Source organism: Gopherus flavomarginatus, chromosome 5, assembly GCF_025201925.1.
Source record: "Gopherus flavomarginatus isolate rGopFla2 chromosome 5, rGopFla2.mat.asm, whole genome shotgun sequence".
In the NCBI taxonomy this organism is placed as follows: domain Eukaryota; kingdom Metazoa; phylum Chordata; order Testudines; family Testudinidae; genus Gopherus; species Gopherus flavomarginatus.
Window position 1 is genome coordinate 120,892,931 of NC_066621.1, and position 20,812 is coordinate 120,913,742.

General features: G+C 42.3%; 1 protein-coding gene across 27 annotated transcripts in view; it reads left to right on the forward strand.

Moving 5' to 3' along the window:
* The window catches only part of NRXN3 (neurexin 3), a 1,481,114-nt gene that overhangs the window by 1,104,160 nt on the left and 356,142 nt on the right, over positions 1–20,812 (forward strand). For all 27 annotated transcript variants that reach the window (XR_007774426.1, XR_007774427.1, XM_050953172.1 and 24 more), the window contains one exon: positions 13,228–13,409. Coding sequence is in view for 25 of the 27 variants with exons in the window: in XM_050953172.1 (XP_050809129.1) it covers positions 13,228–13,409 (182 nt within the window). In the remaining 2 variants the exon portion in view is untranslated. The remainder of the gene's footprint in view (positions 1–13,227; positions 13,410–20,812) is intronic.

Here is a 20,812-nt window from a genome sequence, read left to right on the forward strand (position 1 = left end):
TAGGTCCCAAGTAAGAATGATTTTGATGGTCTTTCCCACCCTTTTCTTAGTCTCCATTTGTACACATCACAAAATGACCTTCTGGTTTGGCATGGTAAGATCAGCAGCCTCTACAAGAGGAAGAGAGAAAAGGATAAAGACGGAATAACAGGGATGTTGCAGTTAAAGACTGAGGTGGATTAAATGGAAGTTTGTGACTGGGCAAGCAGGAGTGGCCAAAGTAAAGACCACAGTGCACTGGGAGACATGAAGTGGTGGGTTTGGCTGAAGCTGGCGCAGTGCCCATCTGAACTAACCCTGTCCTGGTTGCTATTAATTTCTCCTTTTCTTGAATATTAAACTGCCCACCAGTTTTGTAATTTGAATCACAGCCCTCTCTTCTCATTGGTTGTGTTTTATGTTATTTTCCCTTTTTTTTAAATTTATAATGACAATAACTTGCTATCTCTTTCTATTATGTATATTACAATGGTTTGTAAAAGTGAGATTCACTTGACAGTGACTCTCTTCATAATGAAACGAATGTTCATTAGAGACACACTTTAAGCCACACATTATTTGTTTGATACATAGCTCCCACTGGAGATTGCTCTATTAAATAGTTATTTCAAAACTGGAGATGCCAGCACATAGCTGATATGTTAGTTAGACAAAGAACCTGTATGTGATACCACCATGGCAGGTTCAACATGGACAGTAGGAATTATAAAATCATACAGCAGAATCTAGAAATGGAAAAGATGTGTGAGACCATGTTCCCCATCAGATTTTCTAGTGTTTTGGTCAGTCTACTTTAATCAGGCCTAATTGACAGGGATTCCACTACATCTATTTGCAGACTATTTCACAACCTAATTCATCACTCTAACTAGGAGTTTCTCCTGATTTCCACTGGACTTTTTCTTTTCCTAATTTCATGCTGTTCTACTACTTATATACCCATGTACCTCCTAAATGATTCCTTTCTATCTTTGGTGTTGATGCCCTCCATACAGTTTTGTCATGTCTCCTCCAAGACAAGCTGTCCTTAACTAGCTCTTTTAACTTCTACTTAGGGAAGATTGGTTGGGAGCACCTCTCTTGCTAAGACAGCATGTGTGGCACCTTCTTCCAGAAGCAGCAAAGAATCCTGTGGCACCTTATAGACTAACAGACTTTTGGAGCATGAGCTTTTGTGGGTGAATACTCACTTCGTCAGATGCTTCCGTCTCTTAGTCTGTAAGGTGCCACAGGATTCTTTGCTGCTTTTACAGATCCAGACTAACACGGCTACCCCTCTGATACTTTCTTCCAGAAGGATTAACTTGGGAAAGCATCATTCAGAAGCTGCTAGATACAATGTCATGGTCTTCAGTTATGCTCAGCTAATGAACATTTGTTCCAGTAATGTGATGCTAGTGTGGAGAATGTTAAGTAATGTGTTCTGTTAACATTGTTTAATGTATGGGGTTGCAAGGGAAGTACAATCTGTGGTTGGGCATGAGACAGTGATGTAACAGCTAAGGACTCTGTAAAGGCCTGGTTAGTTGCTAAGAGTTACCGTGTAATGTTATTTTTTTTCAAATTCCAGCTATTGGGCAAGGGGCATTGGAAGGGATGGTTGAAGCTTGCTGGCAGAGGCTGGATTGTTTCAGGATCTCAGTGATGGTTCCAGTAAGGGACTCTCAATTAGTTCATTCATTGGTTTACTTGTAATTAACAAAGTAAGAGTTCATTAGCTCTGGATTTAACTCCACCAGAGAGGTCCTTTGGGGCCATCTGCCTATCCCAAGTCAGGATAAAGGAGGAGGGATGGGCGTGGGGCTAGCAACTCCATCCCGTAAAAAATCAACCTGCTACAGAAACGCCAACAATAGAGACAACAGAGACTTTTACCCTGGAAAAAGAACGGTCTTCAACTCGAAGATGCATGAGGCTGGGTGGTAAAAGCCGTGAGGAAGCCACTAAGCTGATAACCCTTCTTGCAACCAGGAGGATTACCATAGGCACATGGAACGTGAGGACCATGTACGAGTCAGGAAAGACGGCGCAAGTTGCAGCAGAGATGAGGAGCAACAACCTGACCCTATTAGGCATTAGCGAGACAAGATGGACGCAAGCGGGACAGAGACGACTGTTGACAGGAGAGCTGTTGCTGTATTCAGGACATGAAGAGAGCGACGCACCCCACACACAGGGAGTAGGCTTCATGTTGTCCAAGCAGGCACAGGGAGCACTGATTGGTTGGGAGGCACATGGTCCCAGGATCATCACAGCATCCTTCAGAACTAAAATGAAGAGGATTAAGATGAATGTTGTTCAGTGCTACGCTCCAACTAATGACAGCAAAGAGGAGGACAAAGATTATTTTTACAACAGACTCCAGAAAATATTAGAGATTCTCCCAGACAAAGACATCATCATCCTTATGGGAGACTTTAATGCCAAAATTGGACCTGACAACACAGGATACGAACAAGTCATGGGGACCCATGCTCTGGGAGAGATGAGTGAGAATGGAGAGAGATTTGTGGATCTGTGTGCACTTAACAACCTGGTCATAGGAGGTAGCATCTTTCCTCACAAGCGGATCCACAAGAGTACCTGAGTATCACCAGCAGGCATGACAGAAAATCAGATCGATCATGTCTGCATTAGCAAGAAGTTCAGAAGATCCTTGCAGGACGTTAGAGTTAGAAGAGGAGCAGACGCGCGGCGTCCGACCATCACTTAGTGGTGGCCTGATTGAAGCTGAAGCTGAAAAAGAACTGGATAGACACGTCAGACAGAAGAGTGAAGTACACGTCAGCCTTCTGAAGGACCATAAGACCAAGGAAGATTTTGGACTGACGCTGAAGAATAAGTTTTCAGTATTACAGGATTGGTCTGAGGAAGAGGAAGACAGTGTACTAAACAGATGGCAGAAAGTGAGAGAGACACTTAGGTCAGTATGCCAGGAAGTGCTTGGAATTAAGAAACACCAGCAGAAAGAGTGGATCACAGCAGAGACCTTGGTCAAAATAGAAGACAGAAAGAAGAAGAAGGCAGCAGTCAATAACAGCAGGACTAGAGCAGCAAAGGCCAAAGCTCAAAAAGAGTATGCTGAAGCCCATAGAGCAGTGAAGAGGAATATCAGGAAGGACAAGAGAGAGTATGTGGATGAACTGGCAGCAGAAGTGGAGCAGGCAGCATACAGTGGTAATATGAAACAGCTGTATGATACTACCAAGCGACTGTCTGGAAAGTTCAGCAAGCCAGAATGTCCCGTTAAAGACAAGCAGGGAAAGTCTATAACAGGAATAGAACAACAGATGAACAGATGGGCGGAGCACTTTGAGGAACTCCTGAACAGACCAGCACCACCAAATCCACCAGATATCAACCTAGCCAACAAGGACCTCCCAATTAATTGCGATAAACCAACCAGAGATGAGATCAGAAAAGCCATCACCATGATGAAGAATAGGAAGGCGGCTGGACCTGATGACATCCCAGCAGAGGCGCTGAAAGCAGACCTGGATGCTTCAGTGGAAATGCTGTACCCCCTCTTTGAGAAGATATGGGAAGAAGAAGTGATTCCGGTAGACTGGAAAGAGGGATATCTCATCAAAATCCCCAAGAAAGGAGATCTTAGCAACTGTGCCAATTATAGAGGAATCACACTCCTGTCGGTGCCAGGGAAGGTCTTCAACTGAGTCCTCTTAGCGAGAATGAAGGATGCCGTCAATCCACAGCTACGAGATGAACAGGCATGTTTCCGGCAGAATAGATCATGCACGGACCAGATAGCAATGCTTCGCATCATAGTCGAGCAGTCTATGGAGTGGAACTCCTTGTTGTACATCAACTTTGTTGATTATGAGAAAGCGTTTGATAGCGTGGATCGAGAGACCCTCTGGAAGCTCCTTCGGCACTATGGCATCCCAGCAAAGGTGGTCAACCTGATCAAGAACTCATATGACAGTATACACTGTAGAGTGATCCATGGAGGGCAGCTTACTAACAGATTCCAGGTGCAAACTGGAGTCAGGCAAGGATGCTTGTTGTCACCACTTCTCTTTCTCCTCGTCATCAATTGGATTATGAAGACATCCACTTACGAGCATAGGAACGGAATCCAGTGGACGTTGTGGACCCAGCTTGATGACCTGGACTTTGCTGACGACCTTGCGCTCCTTTCGCACAGTAAACAGCAGATGCAAGAGAAGACTAACGTAGTGGCAGCCACGACATCAAAGGTTGGCCTCAACATTCACAAGGACAAGACCAAGATCCTTAGGATTAACTCCATAAGCAATGACCCAGTCACACTGATGGAAGCCCCCTGGAAGAAGTGCAGTCCTTCACCTACCTAGGTAGCATCATCGACCAGCAGGGTGGCACAGATGCAGACATCAAAGTAAGGATTGGTAAGGCAAGAGCAGCTTTCTTACAACTCAAGAACATCTGGAGCTCCAGAGAGCTGTCTTTGGCAATAAAAATTCGACTGTTCAACTCCAGTGTGAAATCAGTCCTACTGTATGGAGCTGAAACCTGGAGAACAACCAAAACAACCATCAGGAAGATCCAGACCTTCATTAATAGCTGCCTCAGAAGGATTCTCCAGATCCGCTGGCCAGACACCATCAGTAACATCCACCTCTTGGAGAGGACCTGTCAACTCCCAGCAGAGGAAGAAATCAGAAGGAGAAGGTGGGGTTGGATAGGACATACACTACGTAAGCAGCCAACTAACATCACCAGACAGGCACTGCGGTGGAACCCCCAAGGCAAGCGGAAAAGAGGCTGTCCAAGAAACACCTGGCGACGCGACCTTCAGGCTGATAGCAAAAAAATGGACTATACCTGGAACCAGCTAGAGCGAATGGCCCAGGATAGAGGACTCTGGAGATCTGTGGTTGGCGGCCCATACCCCGATTGGGGTGATGGGCACGAGTGAGTGAGTGAGTGAGCTCTGGATTTGTGCTGTAGTGATGGGGATTGCCTGCAGTGACCTTTGAAGAGTAAGAACATAAGAATGGCCATTCTGGGTGAGAGCAATGGTCCATCTAGCCCAGTGTCCTCTCTTGAGACAGTGGCCAGTGCCAGGTGCTTCAGAGGGAATGAACAGAACAGGCAATCATTGAGTGATCTATCCCCTGTCGTCCACTCCCGTCTTCTGGTAATCAGATCCTGGGGACATCCAGAGCATGGGGTTGCATCCGTGCTCATCGTGGCTAATAGCCATTGATGGGCCTATCCTCCAGGAACTTATCTCGTTCTTTTTTGAATCCCACTATATTTTTGGCCTTCCCAACATCAGTATGGTACCTACCATATTTATCAGTGAGCCCCCTGCTCCTGGGGCAGTGTCCTTGTAATAGTGCAGAGCTTGGCAGAAACAGCAGTTACCTGATCCCAGCGTGTAGGAAACCATGGTGGTTTCCTACCTGGTCATGACAGTTATTAACTTAATATTCCAATGGTTGAGTGTGTTGCCACATGATACACTTCTAGAGAGTGATAAGAGGTGGAGTTGTTTTGAAAAAGTCCAGGTGCTTCTCTTTGTCATGTGTATTTCATTCAAGATTTTATTACAGTTCTGTTAATGGTTTTTTTCTTAAACTTGCCCTGAGAATTGATACTTACAAGCTGGCTCCCTTTTCGTAACAGCAATTGGCCATGTAGTCATTGAGCAAACCTGACTGGATGTAGGCCCCTTTAAAAATCAAGTCCTTAGTTATTATTGCTCTGAATACCCTTTGGCAATTTACAGTGACCAAATACGTACCGTTTTGCTCAAAGGCATGCCATGAACCTGCAAAAGAGGAGCAGCTCTGCCACTCCTGAGTGGCGGAACTGAAACAAAATTAAGTGGTTGAACTGCATGTGCTATAGAGCATCACCCTTTGTTCTGAAGCACTGAGAATTGTTCAGAAAAGACAGTCCTCATGCAGTTTAATTTATTCCTTTCAATGGGAGCTTTGCCTGAGTGAGGATTAATATTTGGCCAATTGAAATTGGGGCTAGAACAGCTCTGTCTGTTTATCTTGTCCATCCCCACTGGCTGAGGCAGAAATGTTCTCTGTAGTACATTCTCAGTAACCTGTTTTTAAATAACTCTGGAAATCAGTGACATTTCCTGTACTTCCCATTGGAGACAAATCTTGTCTGTTCATCAGTTTCTCTTGATATTCAGCCTAAGCTTTTCTTTGCTCAGTTTTACCAATTACTCCAATTTACACTCTCTTGTTAGCACCCTTACTAGTGATAGAAAATTGTATGCAGAACTTCGGTACAGTGAGATAAGTGGCAGCCTTATATCTGCATTTCCCTGCCTTTGTGAGTTTGTCAGACCTTTAATCTTATTTTAATAAGATTTTCTGAAAGCGCTAACCACCCGGGTAAGCTCTTAGGTCTGTGTTATTTAATTGCCACTTTACAAGGCTACTTGGTACAATTGTTGCCAAGGTCATCTGCATTATTTGAATTGGGTCCTGCTTCACTTAATTGTTTGTGATGTATTAGTGATTCCATCATTACAATAGTCTTGTTACAGGGAATAAGTGAAATAATTTTAGCTTCTTGGTAACTTGCAAATCTCGCCAAGTAAAATGACCAAAATGCCATCAAAGCAAATTTTCCGTTAGTTGAACTGATAGCTTCTTGCTAGCAAGCAGAAAATGTACATGGTTACTATTATTAATAAACATAATAGTATCTCACCACCAGCATACTAAGCACACCGTGAAGCGACTTATCAGAAGTACTGGGCTCAGCAGAAGGTGCATAATGGGACTGTATGTATCCATGAAATAAAAATCTAGCTATGGAAAAGTATAATAAAGTTATGCTGCCTAGGAACTTTCAAGTCTCTTTGATTTCAAAAATAGCAGGCCTTTGTGGACATCAGGTTTTCTCCTTATTAAGCAATTTTTTAAAATAACACCATATCATCTATATTTACCTAAGATTTCATGCAAGAAAATAAAGGCATGATAATTAATTGAGGGGAAGGGGCATGCCATATATCTTGCATGTTATTTCAGGTAGAAATTTATTATCATTAGATTTATATTCTTCACAGTCTATGTTGGATTACCAGAATGAACAGGAGCTTTAAGCATGATCACTAAGGGGTTCAGGACCACGGACAGAGATCCTGCTGTATTAATTTAAATGCCACAAGTATTATCTGAGTTTATTGTTGAGAGTTTATAGCCCAGGTCCTTTGTAATTTTTCCTGCTAAAAATCTTTTTCAGCTCCAATATAATGCAGAAACCTTAACAAGATCTACATACCAGTCAATATTTGCAGCATATTGTACCTCCACTAGTAGAGTAATGCAGGGCTTCTCAAACTTCATTGCACTGCGACCCCCTTCTGACAACAAAAATTATTACAAGACCCCAGGAGCGGGGACCTAAGACTGAGCCTGCCTAGGGGGGCAAAAGATGAACCCCAAGGGCTTCAGCCCCGGGGGGGGATGTAACCTTAGCCCCGCCACCCAGGGCTGAAGCCGAAGCCTGAGCTCTGCCACCTAGGTTTGAAGCCCCTGTGATTTGGCCCCAGGCAGTGGAGCTCAGTCTTGGTCTTTGGCTCCAGGCCCCAGCAAGTCTAACGCCAGCCCTAGTGACCCCATCAAAATGGGATTGTGACCCACTTTGAGTCCTGACCCACAGTTTGAGAACCAGTGGCATAACGCATACCTCCGCATACTACTTTTAGTAATTTTCACAGCATTAAAATATTTGTTAGATGTAGAGGATTGAAGGCTACACTGAAACCAAATGAGATAAGAGGTGCTATTGAGGTAGAATGAAATGGGTAGTTAACGGGGTAGTAGATGTGAATAAATAGGCTTCAAAAGAGGTGGATTTGTGTTGCTATACTGCATTTTAATCATAGAATCATAGGGGTGGAAGAGACCTCTAGAGCAGTGGTCTCCAAACTTTTTTGATCGCACACCGCTATCAGTAAAAAATTTTTGAGCATGCACCCCCTGCCATGCTGGCTCTACTATTTTTGCCAAAGGAAAAAAATTTGGAGACCACTGCTCTAGAGGTCACCTACTTCAGCCTCCTGCACCTAGGCCACCCATGCCAGGTGCTTTATCTAACCTGTCTTAAGATCCTCCAAGGACAGGGATTTTACACTCTCCTTTGGTAACCTTTTCCAGTGCTTAACTAACCTTATAGTTAGAAATGTTTTCCTAATATCTAACCTAAACCTCACTTGTTGCAGATTAAGCCCACTACTTTTTGCTCTACCTTAAATGGACGTGGAGAATACTTGATCATTATACTCTTTATAACAGCCTGTAATATTTTTGAAGACTGTTATCAAGTCCCCACCCTACCTCCCCAATCTTATTTTCTCAAGACTAAATGTATCCAGTTCTTTTAACCTTTCCTCAGAGGTCTGGTTTTCTAAACTTTTCATTGTTTTTGTTGCTCTCTTGTGGACTCTCTCCAGTTTGTCCACATCTTCATTAAAGTGTGGCACCCAGAACTGGACACAGTAGTCCAGGCCTCACCAGTGTCATGCAGAGGAGGAAAATTACCTCCTGTGTTTTACATGCAATGCTCCTGTCATTTCACTCCAAAATGATATTAGCCTTTTTTTGCAACTGCATCACATTGTTGGCTCATATTCAATTTGTGATCCACTATGACCCCTAGATCCTTTTCAGTAGTACTACTGCCTAACCAGTTATTCACCATTTTGTAGTTGTGTGTTTGATTTTTCCTTCCTAGTATAGTAATTTGCACTTGTCTTTAAATAACTTTATCTTGTCGATTTTCGACCAATTTGTCAATGTCATCCTGTCTTCTGAAGTACTTGCAACCTTTCCAAGATCAGTGTCATTCGCAAATATTATAAGCATACGTGCCACTCCATTATCCAAGACTGAGATTAGATGAGGAGTCCAGAGAGGGAGACTAGGACTGGGGACCAATGGGGATGGTGGGAGGGGAGAGACAGATTGGATAAGGAGTTGGGAGTGAGGAACTGGGACTGCCAAGGAACTGGGGACAAACAGTTGGAGGTAGGGACTTGAACTGTGTAAGCAAGAAGCTAAGGGGGTGGGGAAGAAACAGGCTGGGACAGGCACAGTTTGGGGAGGACAGTGCAGAATGAGTCAAGCTTGGTGGGGAACAGGCAGATGAGTCTGTGCTCCCTAGAGCCCGTGTCTTTTGGGACCATAGAATAGAATCCAGAATTCCCGAGTCTCACTATTGGTTTGCTATCAGCAAATAACTGTGAAACCCACTGACAAAGCATGTGTCTCATCCCCCTCTGGTGCTGGTCCCCATAGAGGATGACATCCTTCTGTTGTTATTATTAGTTAGTCTGTTACTTATAATGGCAGAGGTCTCTGCAGCGGAGCTAAAGATTCTATCCCTGCTAATGAAGCATGTAGATATCAATATGATGCCACATGATGGAATTTCTGTTTTTTCTTTTTTTAAAAAAACTATGTTTAAAAGAATTGAGAAATGAGGATTTCCTGGTTACGGCAGTTGAACACCCCCCTGAAGCAGTGGTTTCTATCCCTGCTTTTTTCCAGAGTTCCCATGTAATGCGAGGCAAATCACTTACACAGATGGTCAATAATCGTGTGTTCCTTGTTTACTAGGTGCTAAGCACTCGCAACTGCAGCTGAAGTCAACAGGAACTGTGTTTTTATCATATCAAGTGTTCCATAATGCAAAATACTCTGAAAATAGGTGTCTCAAATTGAACACCCAAAATTAGTGGAAACTTCTGACTTTAGTCTGTGTGACTTAGCTCCCCATTTGTAAAATAGGGATATTACCACTGCCTCATCTCACCGGGGTTTTAAGATGGTAAATTAATGAATGTTTGTGAAGCTCTCAAGAAAAGCCAAAGGGAAAATGAATAATTCTATCTTCAGAGCAGGGTTTGAATAGTGTGCACTAAATAAGGTTTGGGGACACATTGAACAATGAGGATAAAACAAAATATTGAATAGCTGCTCATTAAGTGAGCACCATGTATCCTGTTCAGTGCAGGAGGCAGGGGTCCTGTGGAAAAAAGTAGTATGTAATCATGTAATTGAAGACCTGATCATAATGCGTATGCACAGGAGGGCCAAGTTAAGGTTACCCAGGCAACCTTAATTCTGGCATTTCCTAACTTTTGAGTGCACGATTTGGAACTTTAAAGTCCTTATAAGACATTTTGTATGTGTAAAATATAAAGACACATAAATGAGTCAGGCATTATTTTTAATTGTGATTAACTGTATATTTCTTTTTTCTCTTTGTGTTCTTCCTCCTCCATCTAATCTTCTCTTTTAATGTTTGCATCTTATGATTTCTTTTCTGATTACTTTATTCAAATTTTGTAGCAAATGATTAGCGCTACACTATTTAGGATTTTTCATGTAATAATTATCACTGTGACGTCATGTTTACATGTTCAATATGTAAGTGAAAGTATACACATGCATAATTTTTTTTAATTATATTTGAGGTAGGGAAAGTTACACAGAAGTCAGCAAACTGGACTGCCTACCATTCTGAAGAAAATTCTGGACTGTATACTGAATAGTTGCAGTAGAGTAGGTTTCTGTTATAAGGATCAGTTTAGGTCGCCTACTCTTCTGATTGTTACAGCTGAATGATTACTGTGCACAGATGCATAAAACTGAGCTTCCTGAAGTCAGGCCTAGAAGCAAATCTCTGTCTGTGAGGAAAGCATGAGCTTTGCTAGGCAGTTGAATGCCATCACAGGCCTGTACAGTTATAATAGGCTGTAATTGCAGGAGCTCTGACATGCTCTACCTGCAGCCAAATGGCACTCAGAAAAGTGAGGAAATCTCACCTACCTTTGGATATATCAAAGAAATTCCTTCCACTCTGATCCTTGCAAATGAATGCCCCAGTGGGCAGCATTAGGAGTGAAGGCCAAGCACACCAGCACATGTGGGAACAACTTTTGGAAATTAGGGTTCGGTCTACAGTGCCAAAAGTTATCAGAAAAACTCAGTACACTCAAGCTCAGATGTTGATTTTCCTTGTGTTATTCTGTGAGCCCAGTGTAATATAATATATATAAAACATTTAGAACTAACTAATAAACTAAAGAGGAAAGATATTTGTAGTTTATGCACTTATAGTGGGCTGTGTGAATTATCCGTAGATGGAGAGAAGCTGTGGATAATTCATTACACAAATGCTTCTAATTAGTATGAAAACGCTGTAAGTGTACTTGTAAGAATGGATGATAAACAAACAGTTTGCACTCGGCAGTAGTCACGCACCTACCATTACACTCCACAACTGAAAGTAGAGATTCAGTTCGAGGCTAAAAGTTGGGTGCTTGGTCTCTGTCTGAAGAGTCACCATTTCTGAAATTGGACTAATACATGCTCACAGCTCTGCTATGTCAGTGTGCTCTCTGTCTCAGCTCAGGGTTATGAATGAAATGCCATACAGGTTTATTTACATTTACTGAGGGTATGATCCAGTAGATATGCACAGGACTAGGAGTCAGGGGACTTGAGTTCTGATTCTGCTTCTGTCCCTGACTTGGTCTTGGGCAAGTCACTTTCCTTCTGTGTGCCTCGGTTACCCCATCTGTGAAATGGGGATAAAACTTCTTTTGTGATGCACACTGAGTTCTCTAGAGAAGATGCCCTACATAAGGGTGAAGTTTATCATTTTTATTTCTGCTTACTTACATAAAACAAAGAGCCTCAATGGGGTTATGGTTTGCAGCCAGACTCAGATGTGACCCAGTTTTGGTACCAAATGACCCAAGCAATATCCAACTGTACTTAATTCACTTTGAGATTGTTTAATTGAGGGTGTTCCTGATTAAAAAAATAAATGAATTTGTAGCATCCCATAGATAGACAATGATCTGAAGTATATTTACCTAGTCCCCCTCTGCTTCCCACTGATATCTCATGCCTGCTGCTGTTGGTGAAATCCAGTTGTCTGCATTTAGTATTGCACAATTCATTGTGACCCTTAGGAAAAGTGCATTATAAAGTTGGGTGTAGCTCAGTGGTTGAGGAATTGGGCCTCCTGCATATGTTGTTCCAAACTGTACCACAGATTCACCATGTGGGTTTGAGAAAGTATCTCCCATTATGACATTTAGGACCATATTTTCTAAAGAGCTCAGGGACCAGTAAACTGAGCTCTTTTAAAAACCTGAAACTGGGCAAGTCTGAGAATCTGGTCCTTAGCCTGTCTGGGTCTCTGACTTTGTATGTAAAATTGATCCTAATAGCACACCTCTTCCTTTGGACATTAGCTCTGGATCTCTAAGTGAGGTTAAATACCAAGTTTCTGAAGTGGTGTCTGTTTTTTAAAAGCAGTGCATTATTTGGCATTGCCCAGGCTTGTGTTAATGATAATGAAATCACAGGCTCTTGATAAACTCTGTAGCTGTCTTTATTGCAAATGCTGGTTGTCTTGATTTGGATACTATTACCTGGAGCACACTTTAGCAGGATGTGTACAGTATCTGTCATCAGTGATTTATTCCTTTCTAAAAGGAAGCAGCATTTGTCTATTTGTGGTTCCCTTGTTAATACTGTGTGGGTACACTAGGGTGTTGTGAATAGCATAACTGTTCATTTAAAGAGATCTCTGAAAGTATTAGTGCTGGTGTAGAAGCCATAATTATCTGAATGGCAAACTTTTTAGAGTTCTTGTTGTTTTATTTTGCATCTTCTTTTACTGAAAGATAATAGTGCTACGTTAATGGGAGAAAGATAGGGTGGGTGTATTTTGTGTCCTAGAAAGATGCTGTTCTTTCACATCCCCTTCAATCAGGAAAGGTATCCAGCAATTCAGAGTCATTGTTCCGCTGAAAAGAATATGCCATTCTCTGGGAGGAAGAGTTCTTGTATATATGGTGGGAGAGCATGTAATTTCCCATCTTGTGCCTTTCTTGGATCAGATTTGGAATTAATTCCAGTGTTTAGGAAGGCTCACTACATTGTTTGTCACAATGCATAAAGGCTTTTGAAGACAGTGCATTATCAGTCTTCTGCTAGTATCCAGTGGAAAATAGAGTATATCTCTTTAACATCTACTCTGTATTATTTCAGTTTTCCTGTGTCTTTAATTGAGGGTGACACTAGCCTCACAGGTCTTAGATTTCATCACTTGCGCTAATGAAATGCCTGTATTTGGATATATTTCTCTCTGCAGCCATTACAGTGTTACCACGCGTGGCAAAAACATAGTGAACTAACACCTCCCTCTTTGTTTTTCATTTTGCAGCTGGTGCCACATATATCTTTGGGAAGAGTGGAGGCCTCATCCTGTACACCTGGCCAGCAAATGACAGACCCAGCACGAGGACAGATCGTCTTGCTGTAGGCTTCAGCACGACTGTGAAGGATGGCATCCTGGTTCGGATTGACAGTGCTCCTGGGCTTGGTGACTTTCTGCAGCTTCACATAGTGAGTACTCGCCCATGTCTATGCCAGACCTGGGTTTCACTTATGCATGCATCAGTAATGTGGATATATGTTTTGGGTGTTCCTGAAGAGTTAAAGATGAGTGTTGCTTAGGAAAAGGAAGGTGTAATCATTAGATGTACGATTAAAGGGATCGCTCATAGGATCAGGGAGTTAATGCTTCCTCTTGACACAATGCTGGTTAGACTATATCTAGGAAGCCTATATATAGATTTGGGTATTATCCTATAGATAGAATATACAGAGGAAATTGAGAGAGTTCAGAGAAGAATAGAATGAGAAGGAAATGGGAAGGAATGGACTTAGATAATGAATCAAAAGACTAATGTAAAACAGCATGTGTCATGCAGATTCTTCACTTTCCGTGTCTTCAGCACACACTGAATTAACCTCCCCAGGCACTCCTTTGGGGTCTGATTTATTTGGCTGAGTGTAATGCATCTGGTCCCACTGAAGTTTGTGACAAAACTCCAAATGAATTCAATGGGAGTGTGATTTATACTTACAATAGGACTATTTTATGGCAATGTTAACCCACCCTGCCCTATGCAAAAGCCTGGAGATGATGGAGAGTATGGTTCCCTTTACCTCAGCCCCTTTTCTTTTTATACATTAGAAAGAAGATGTATTATTCTCACTGGGTAGCAACAAAAGAAACTTAAATGCTAGGCCAGATTCTCAGCTGGCGTCGATGAGCATAATTCCATTCACAACAATGGGGCAATACTGTTCCATACTTGCTGAGGATCGGCTCAATGGATTTAATTTGGGATAATAAAATTTTGATTTCAGTCACAGAAATAAATTTTAATAATGTGACTGGGAAGGACATAGGCCCACCTTCTGATAGAGATGTTAGAATCAAAAGCAAATCACTGGAAAACTTTGAGATGATGGTAGATGAGGGAGAAAATGGAGTCCTGTGAGAAAAGCAGGAGGCTGGATTAAATACAAGCTTTCCAGATTTTTCAGGTGATAGGTTTGCAGCTTAAGAAGTTGGAAGCACCAGTCTATGCCCACCACCTCCTGTTCAGCAGTTTCTGCTCTAGCTCACAACAGGAATTTGGTTGTTTGTAACACTGAGAATGGGATTTGAAGCCGTTCAAGCTCGATGGCAGTTTAGAGAGAACATAGCTGAACAGGAGGTTTGCTACAGCCCAGCATAAAGGGACCAGTATTACAAAGTGTTGAGCATCTTACACTGCCACTGACTATTAAGGGAGTTGAGGATGTTCAGTTTCTGATAGGAGACACTCAGTATTTTACGGGGTTTTCCTGAGGCCGGAGTTGGAACCTAAAGTGCTACCCACCGATACTGCTAATAGGAATAGTGATTGTGAGCCACTGATCAAGTGAACATGGATCCCCCAACCCTAACAATACAGTGAGTATGTGAAATGGATATAAACAAAATGCCAGACATACAGTGAGAACATAATAGGTCAAGTGTGAAAGGAGAGATTTTCAGCAATAATTTTGGGTTTCTCTTTACTTTTGGATCATTTGTTTAGAAAGCAAACGAGATTGTGAAATCTAATATTGCCCATAAATTGCTGAAGTGTTTATAAGGGGAATGAGTGTAATATTAATTAACACCAACATATTCTCATACAAGTATTTTCTTTTGTCTGGTAAAGATTTTGGGAATATATTTTTCCAGGGCTAAAATCCAACCATGACTAGATAAATCATGTAGCATGTGATCTCATGTCACAGTGATTATATGTGTTCATTTACTGTCCTCTCCAGTCTATTGATACTAGAGAGATTATTATTTTTTCATTATTGTAGCACCTAGGAAACGTGGTCATGGTCCAGCAACCCATTGTGCTAGGTGCTGTGCAAACACAGAACAAAATCCTTGCGATTTATTACTATGATGTTCACTCATGATCGAAGGAACAAAAGGCTGACAGCTTACAGTTGGAACCCAGAACAACTGTATGCTTCCATTTCAGTAGACATTAATGATGGTAAAGAACTGTGCTCAATGTGGTATTCTTTGTGATCAATCTGGCTATAATGGGGTTTCTAGATAAATCATGAGCACACTTGTGACTTCTACCTTGCTTTTGGTGTTTATAGTTCCCCTCTTAATTATGTCAAAAGTAATTAATCAATCTACCTGAACTTTTACGTGTGCGATTTTATACCAGGACAGAACTTTGCTGGAATTATTGAAGCAAAACACAAAAGATCTTTGTGAGACGAGAGTCCATTAATAAAGAATTGTTTACTTCCAAGATATTTTAATTTGTTATTTTTTCTTTTTTGCTAGTAATATTTAAAGCTTGTCCTGTGTACTCTAAATGTGTTTTGATCGCTCTGCTCTCTGTGAGGACTGGGACCGTTTGGCTAGTTTTGGACACTTTGGCTTCGTATAATTGAAGTTATTAACCGTGATTGATGTTAGCAATAAAATTGCTGCAGGCATTGTTTCTGTGTAGTTAGGCCCGTGTGTGCCTTACGATGCTTACAAGCAGCAAATGCAGGGCTAGTGCAAATTTAATATCCCCTGTTGTGTTTTGGTCATTACGGAGAAGTATTTGTGTAAGCCATTCAAGAAGGGCAAGAAAGCACTGTTATTCTCATCTAGGTACTCTGTCTCCTGATATGTACCTCTGATCCTGCCTAGGCCCAAATGGGGAACCCAGTCGGAGAGGGAGACCTCATACCAACGGACACAAAAAAAATAGAGCAGAAGGATTGAAATGATATGCAGCAAAGAGTCCTGTGGCACCTTATAGACTAACAGACATATTGGAGTATGAGCTTTCATGGGTTGCATCCGACGAAGTGGGTATTCACCCACGAAAGCTCATGCTCCAATACGTCTGTTAGTCTGTAAGGTGCCACAGGACTCTTTGCTGCTTTTACAGATCCAGACTAACATGGCTACCGCTCTGATACTTGAAATGATATGGTTCCTGGTTCCTTGAGCATCTATAATATTTTGTGTTATCTCAGTTTGATGATTAAGCATTTCTTATATAAATTAGTGACAATCATAACAATGAGTTAACAGCAGGTTTGGGTCCTGTTGGAGGTAAATTACTATCTAAAATGAGGGTTGCCACTTGAAACAACTTGTGAGATGGGACCACATATGGTTTCCAACCTCCCTGAATTTCTGGTTGCTTTTATTGAACAAAGATCTCTTCCAACTTGCAGAAGACTGTTGCAGTGCTATCAACTCCCCTGTATTTGGTAGATAACACCTGCAAAGACACAGTGACACCCATTCACCTTCCAAAAGTCCTCCATTACCTCCACTGGGAGGATAAGTAGGACACGTACTCTTCCTGATCACAAGAGATGTGAGCTAGGGAGAAAGACACAGGGAGGAGCAAGTGGGGATGAAAATGGAGAAGAAAAAGATAATAATGGGAAGAAATTAGGATGGAGATGGGGATCTAGAATAGAGAGATTAAGCTGATGGTAAAAAGAGGGGGAGGAATGGCCAGATGACTAGAGAAGAGAATTCAGGAAGGAAAAATGAAAAGTAGGAAGAAAAGCAAGTGAAAGAAGGAACAAACAAACAAACAAGGAGACAGTAAGTGATATAATGATATTTACTTTATACAGTTTTAATAATTAATGATTTGGCTGTTTTCAGCAACAAAATACTTCAAAATTCCCAAGCTGTGGATGGTCACTGGGAGAGGGTCCTGCATCCTCATTTCCCTGTGTCTGGATGCTATAGATCCGGGGTTCTCGCAACACAATTCGGTGGCCTTAGAGTGCGGCCACCAACTCTTGCTGGTGACCATTCTGACAAATTTTCCTCAAATATGTAATTAACTTTAGGAAAAACAAATAAATATGCAGATATACATGTCCAAATCATTGTAATTGATTAATGTAGGTTTTTTTCCCCCAGACTCAATAATACAAGTAATGCACAGTTGTATTTTGGTGCCCCTAGCCCCCCTGCCTCTCCCAATCCCTCACAAATTCCCCTTGGCCCCGCAGCCTCCCCCAAACCCCCACGGCTCCCCATTGTCCCTCTGGACTCCACTGCTTCCCCTCCCCATTGCCTCGAGCTCCATTTTGCGGCCTCGCATCCCAGGCTCACCCTGCTCCTAGCCTCTTGACCATGGCACCCAGTAAAGCCAGCCCTGCTGAAGCCCTGCCATGTTGGGCTCAAGCCCAGAGCCGGAGCTCGTGGCTGGAGTCAGAGTGAGTGCACGGGTGGTGCTGAAGCCCTTCCCTGGAGCCCCTGGGCACTGCAGGGAAGCACCGTTCCTTTGCTCCCAACCCCATATCTGCCCAAGAGGCTGTCCTGGTTGCAGGAAAAACCCCTAGTGGCCACATGCAGCCATGCTGCCACTTTTGAGAAACACTGCTATAGATCATCACCATTTTGTGTTCAAAAGTTGTCAGTTAGCTACTCTTGCTCCACCAGACTGTCTTGGATTTCCGGCTGGTGGTAACAAGAGTTGACACAACCATTTCCTGGTGATTAGCAGTGACCATATTCAGTCTCAGTGGTGTCTAAGATAAGTTGACAACTGACCTTCATACTGTGAGCTATGGATAACAAATGACAGGTACCATTTTAGAAATTGCCAAGATGACTCCTGCTTACTTATATTAGTGGACACTTTCTGGTGTCTTTTGCTCTTTCACCAATGGCAGGCAACAAAAAGAAGTTGCAGGGCATTTATTATCTCATTTCACTTTCCATATACTGGAGGGGGTCTGTGTGTGTGGAAGTTATCCTATTAATTGGGTCTGTATATAATTTACAGTGAATCTGCTTGGATTAATTTTTTCCATTATGAGCCTTTCAGACACTGTGGAGATTTGTGTGCCGAGGCATCTGTTTCCTATGACTAGAATTTATAACCACTGTAACTCTTTCCTGCCTGATTTCAGTGAGACATGAGCTACCAGCCCATGTATCGTGCCGATCCATATGGTGTATGAGGTGTTTATATACGCAGCACTACCTGCACCTCCTGGAGGTGAAGTGTTATAAGGAGGTGTTTTTTGCTATCATAAGGTTTGTGTGGTATAGGTGTGCAGGTGATGCTCTCAGAGTTGTGAGGAATCCCTTGTAACAGGTAGAGTTCTAGAAGGCTGCAGGCTTGAGTTATGGTCAGATGTTTCTACATATTCATTCTCCTTAATCTGCCACAGCTGTCATTTCCTAATTTACACCATGCAAATAGCTCACAGAGAGTGAATAGTGGGGAACAGGACAGCTGTGGGTTATGATAGATTTCCTCCTCTTGATGACTACCAAGAGATACATCACTCACCCTGTGCACTGATGTTTTATACTGTTGTCTTTCATTTGGATGCCTGTTGTAAACCATCAGCTCACTCTGGTTTATCTTGAGTGTGGTTATGAGGTGGTTAGATTGGCCCACCTCTGAATTCTTGAGTAGACCTGGAATAGGTTTGGAGAAGGAAAATTCTAGGCCCGATCCTCAAATCCTTACTAAGGGAAAACTCCCAGTGACTTCAAAAGCAACACTGCCTGAATGATGGGAGTTGAGAGTCGTCAGCACCACTCATTGTCTGATCATAGCTGAAGGTTGCAGGGTTTGACATAGAATTATTTTGGATCTCAAGACCTAACCATGAGGAATGTGAGAAAAAGGCAGTCTTCTCTGGCTTGGAGGGGACCTGGATAAATGGAGGCTGAGAGGGAGAGAATAGGGCTGAGGTATGTCCTTTGGGTTGGATTTGGTTTTCCTCTATTTTCAGTGCATTAGTGTTTGAAAAACAACTTCCCTATCATAGCTTGTTCTGAGTGACAAAGGCCTGTTTGGGTTCCTAGGCTGAGGAGCTTTAACAGCTCATTAGTCACTTGTGTGAAGAGAGCCTGCAAGGGACACTAGGGCAGCTTCCAGCCTAGACATGCAATCTCAGCAGAGATAAGAAAGTTGGGGATGGGGGCAGGAGCCCTGAAGAGGGGATGTGATGAAGCAGGTGTTTTCTGAGATCTGTGCTGAGCCAGCATGTTTAAGATAAGATGATTATACCACAGAGATGATAATAAGCCACATTTTGCACTTATATAGGGCTTGTGTGTTCAAAGTCACTTCGGACATGAGACACTTTGGCTTTCCTCACTCTTGCATCAGCCATGGTTTTGTCCCAGAGCTCTGCATTTGCTTGTTTCCAATGTTGAACCATGTCTTGTGCAAAGTGGGCCAAATTCAGAGGATATAAAAGTGGATGTGATTTACTTCCACTGACACCCCCTTGTTGTTAGTTGCTTTTTCTGCAGCTCTTCATTCTCCCAGGAGCTTAGTCTGTACATTTAAACAAGTTCGATTCACTTCCACACCCCTGCCTGAAACTGCATCTATCCTGTGAGCTAAAGGTGTGATTACCGCCTCGCACAAAAGCTCTCAAGCTAGCTTCCATTAAACTAGCCTGCTACAAATAGTGTAGCCATGGTGGTATGGGTAGTGGTGAGTGGAGGTACAGGCTAGCGGTGCATAGCACATTATGCACAGGATTTAGGTGGGTTGGTACTTGGCATGGCTTGTGCTTGCTACTTCTCATGCTACCCCCTGCTATTTTTAGCACGCAAGCCAAAAATGAGAGCTAGCCATGAGTATATCCGTGCAAGCTGGGACTTATACTCCTAGCTTCAGGTGTAGGTATAGCCTTACATTCAGATTTGGCACGAGATTCTGGTTTCAGTTACATTAACTAATGTAAATCCAGATAACTCCATTGAATTGAATCTTGATCTCATTTACTCTGGTGTGAATCCAAAGTAATTCCATTGTTAATGGAGCTTTTCTGAACTTATGAGAACAAATTTTGGCCAATTGACTTCAGTGGAGGTTACTCCAGATATATATAAGTGCGTCTGAGCGAAGATGTGTAAGGGGGAGTGAAGATTATATATTAGTAGATGTGAGTTTAAAGGAGACTGAATTGTCGTAATTTACATTCTGAGAGGGGAGGAAGATGGTGTAAGTTACACTAATTTTGACCCGGACTTGCTGCTGAATTTGGCTCGGTTTTCCTATGTTTGGGACACATGGGATGCTGGCATCCATAAGAAAGAAGGAAATGTCCGACAAATAAGGTCAGTAACTGTTCCAGAAATTAAGTGCCACTCTTAGTGGCCAAAGAACAAAACTCCAACCGGTGCGCAGCTAGTGTTGGTAATGTCTTTCTGACTTCTCTTATTGAACATTTGAGGAGAGTAATTGTCTATCCAAAAGTATAACAGTCAATTAATCAGGAAAACCATAATCCTTTTACCGTTGCTGAATGTCACATTGTCTGGTGCATTTTGTCAGGCTGAATTTCTCCATACTGTTACTTCATATACAGTACAGTTGGCTGCTTTATTGCTCCTTTAATTCCTTGAGCCAGATTAATCATTGGAGTAACTCCATTGAAGTCAGTGA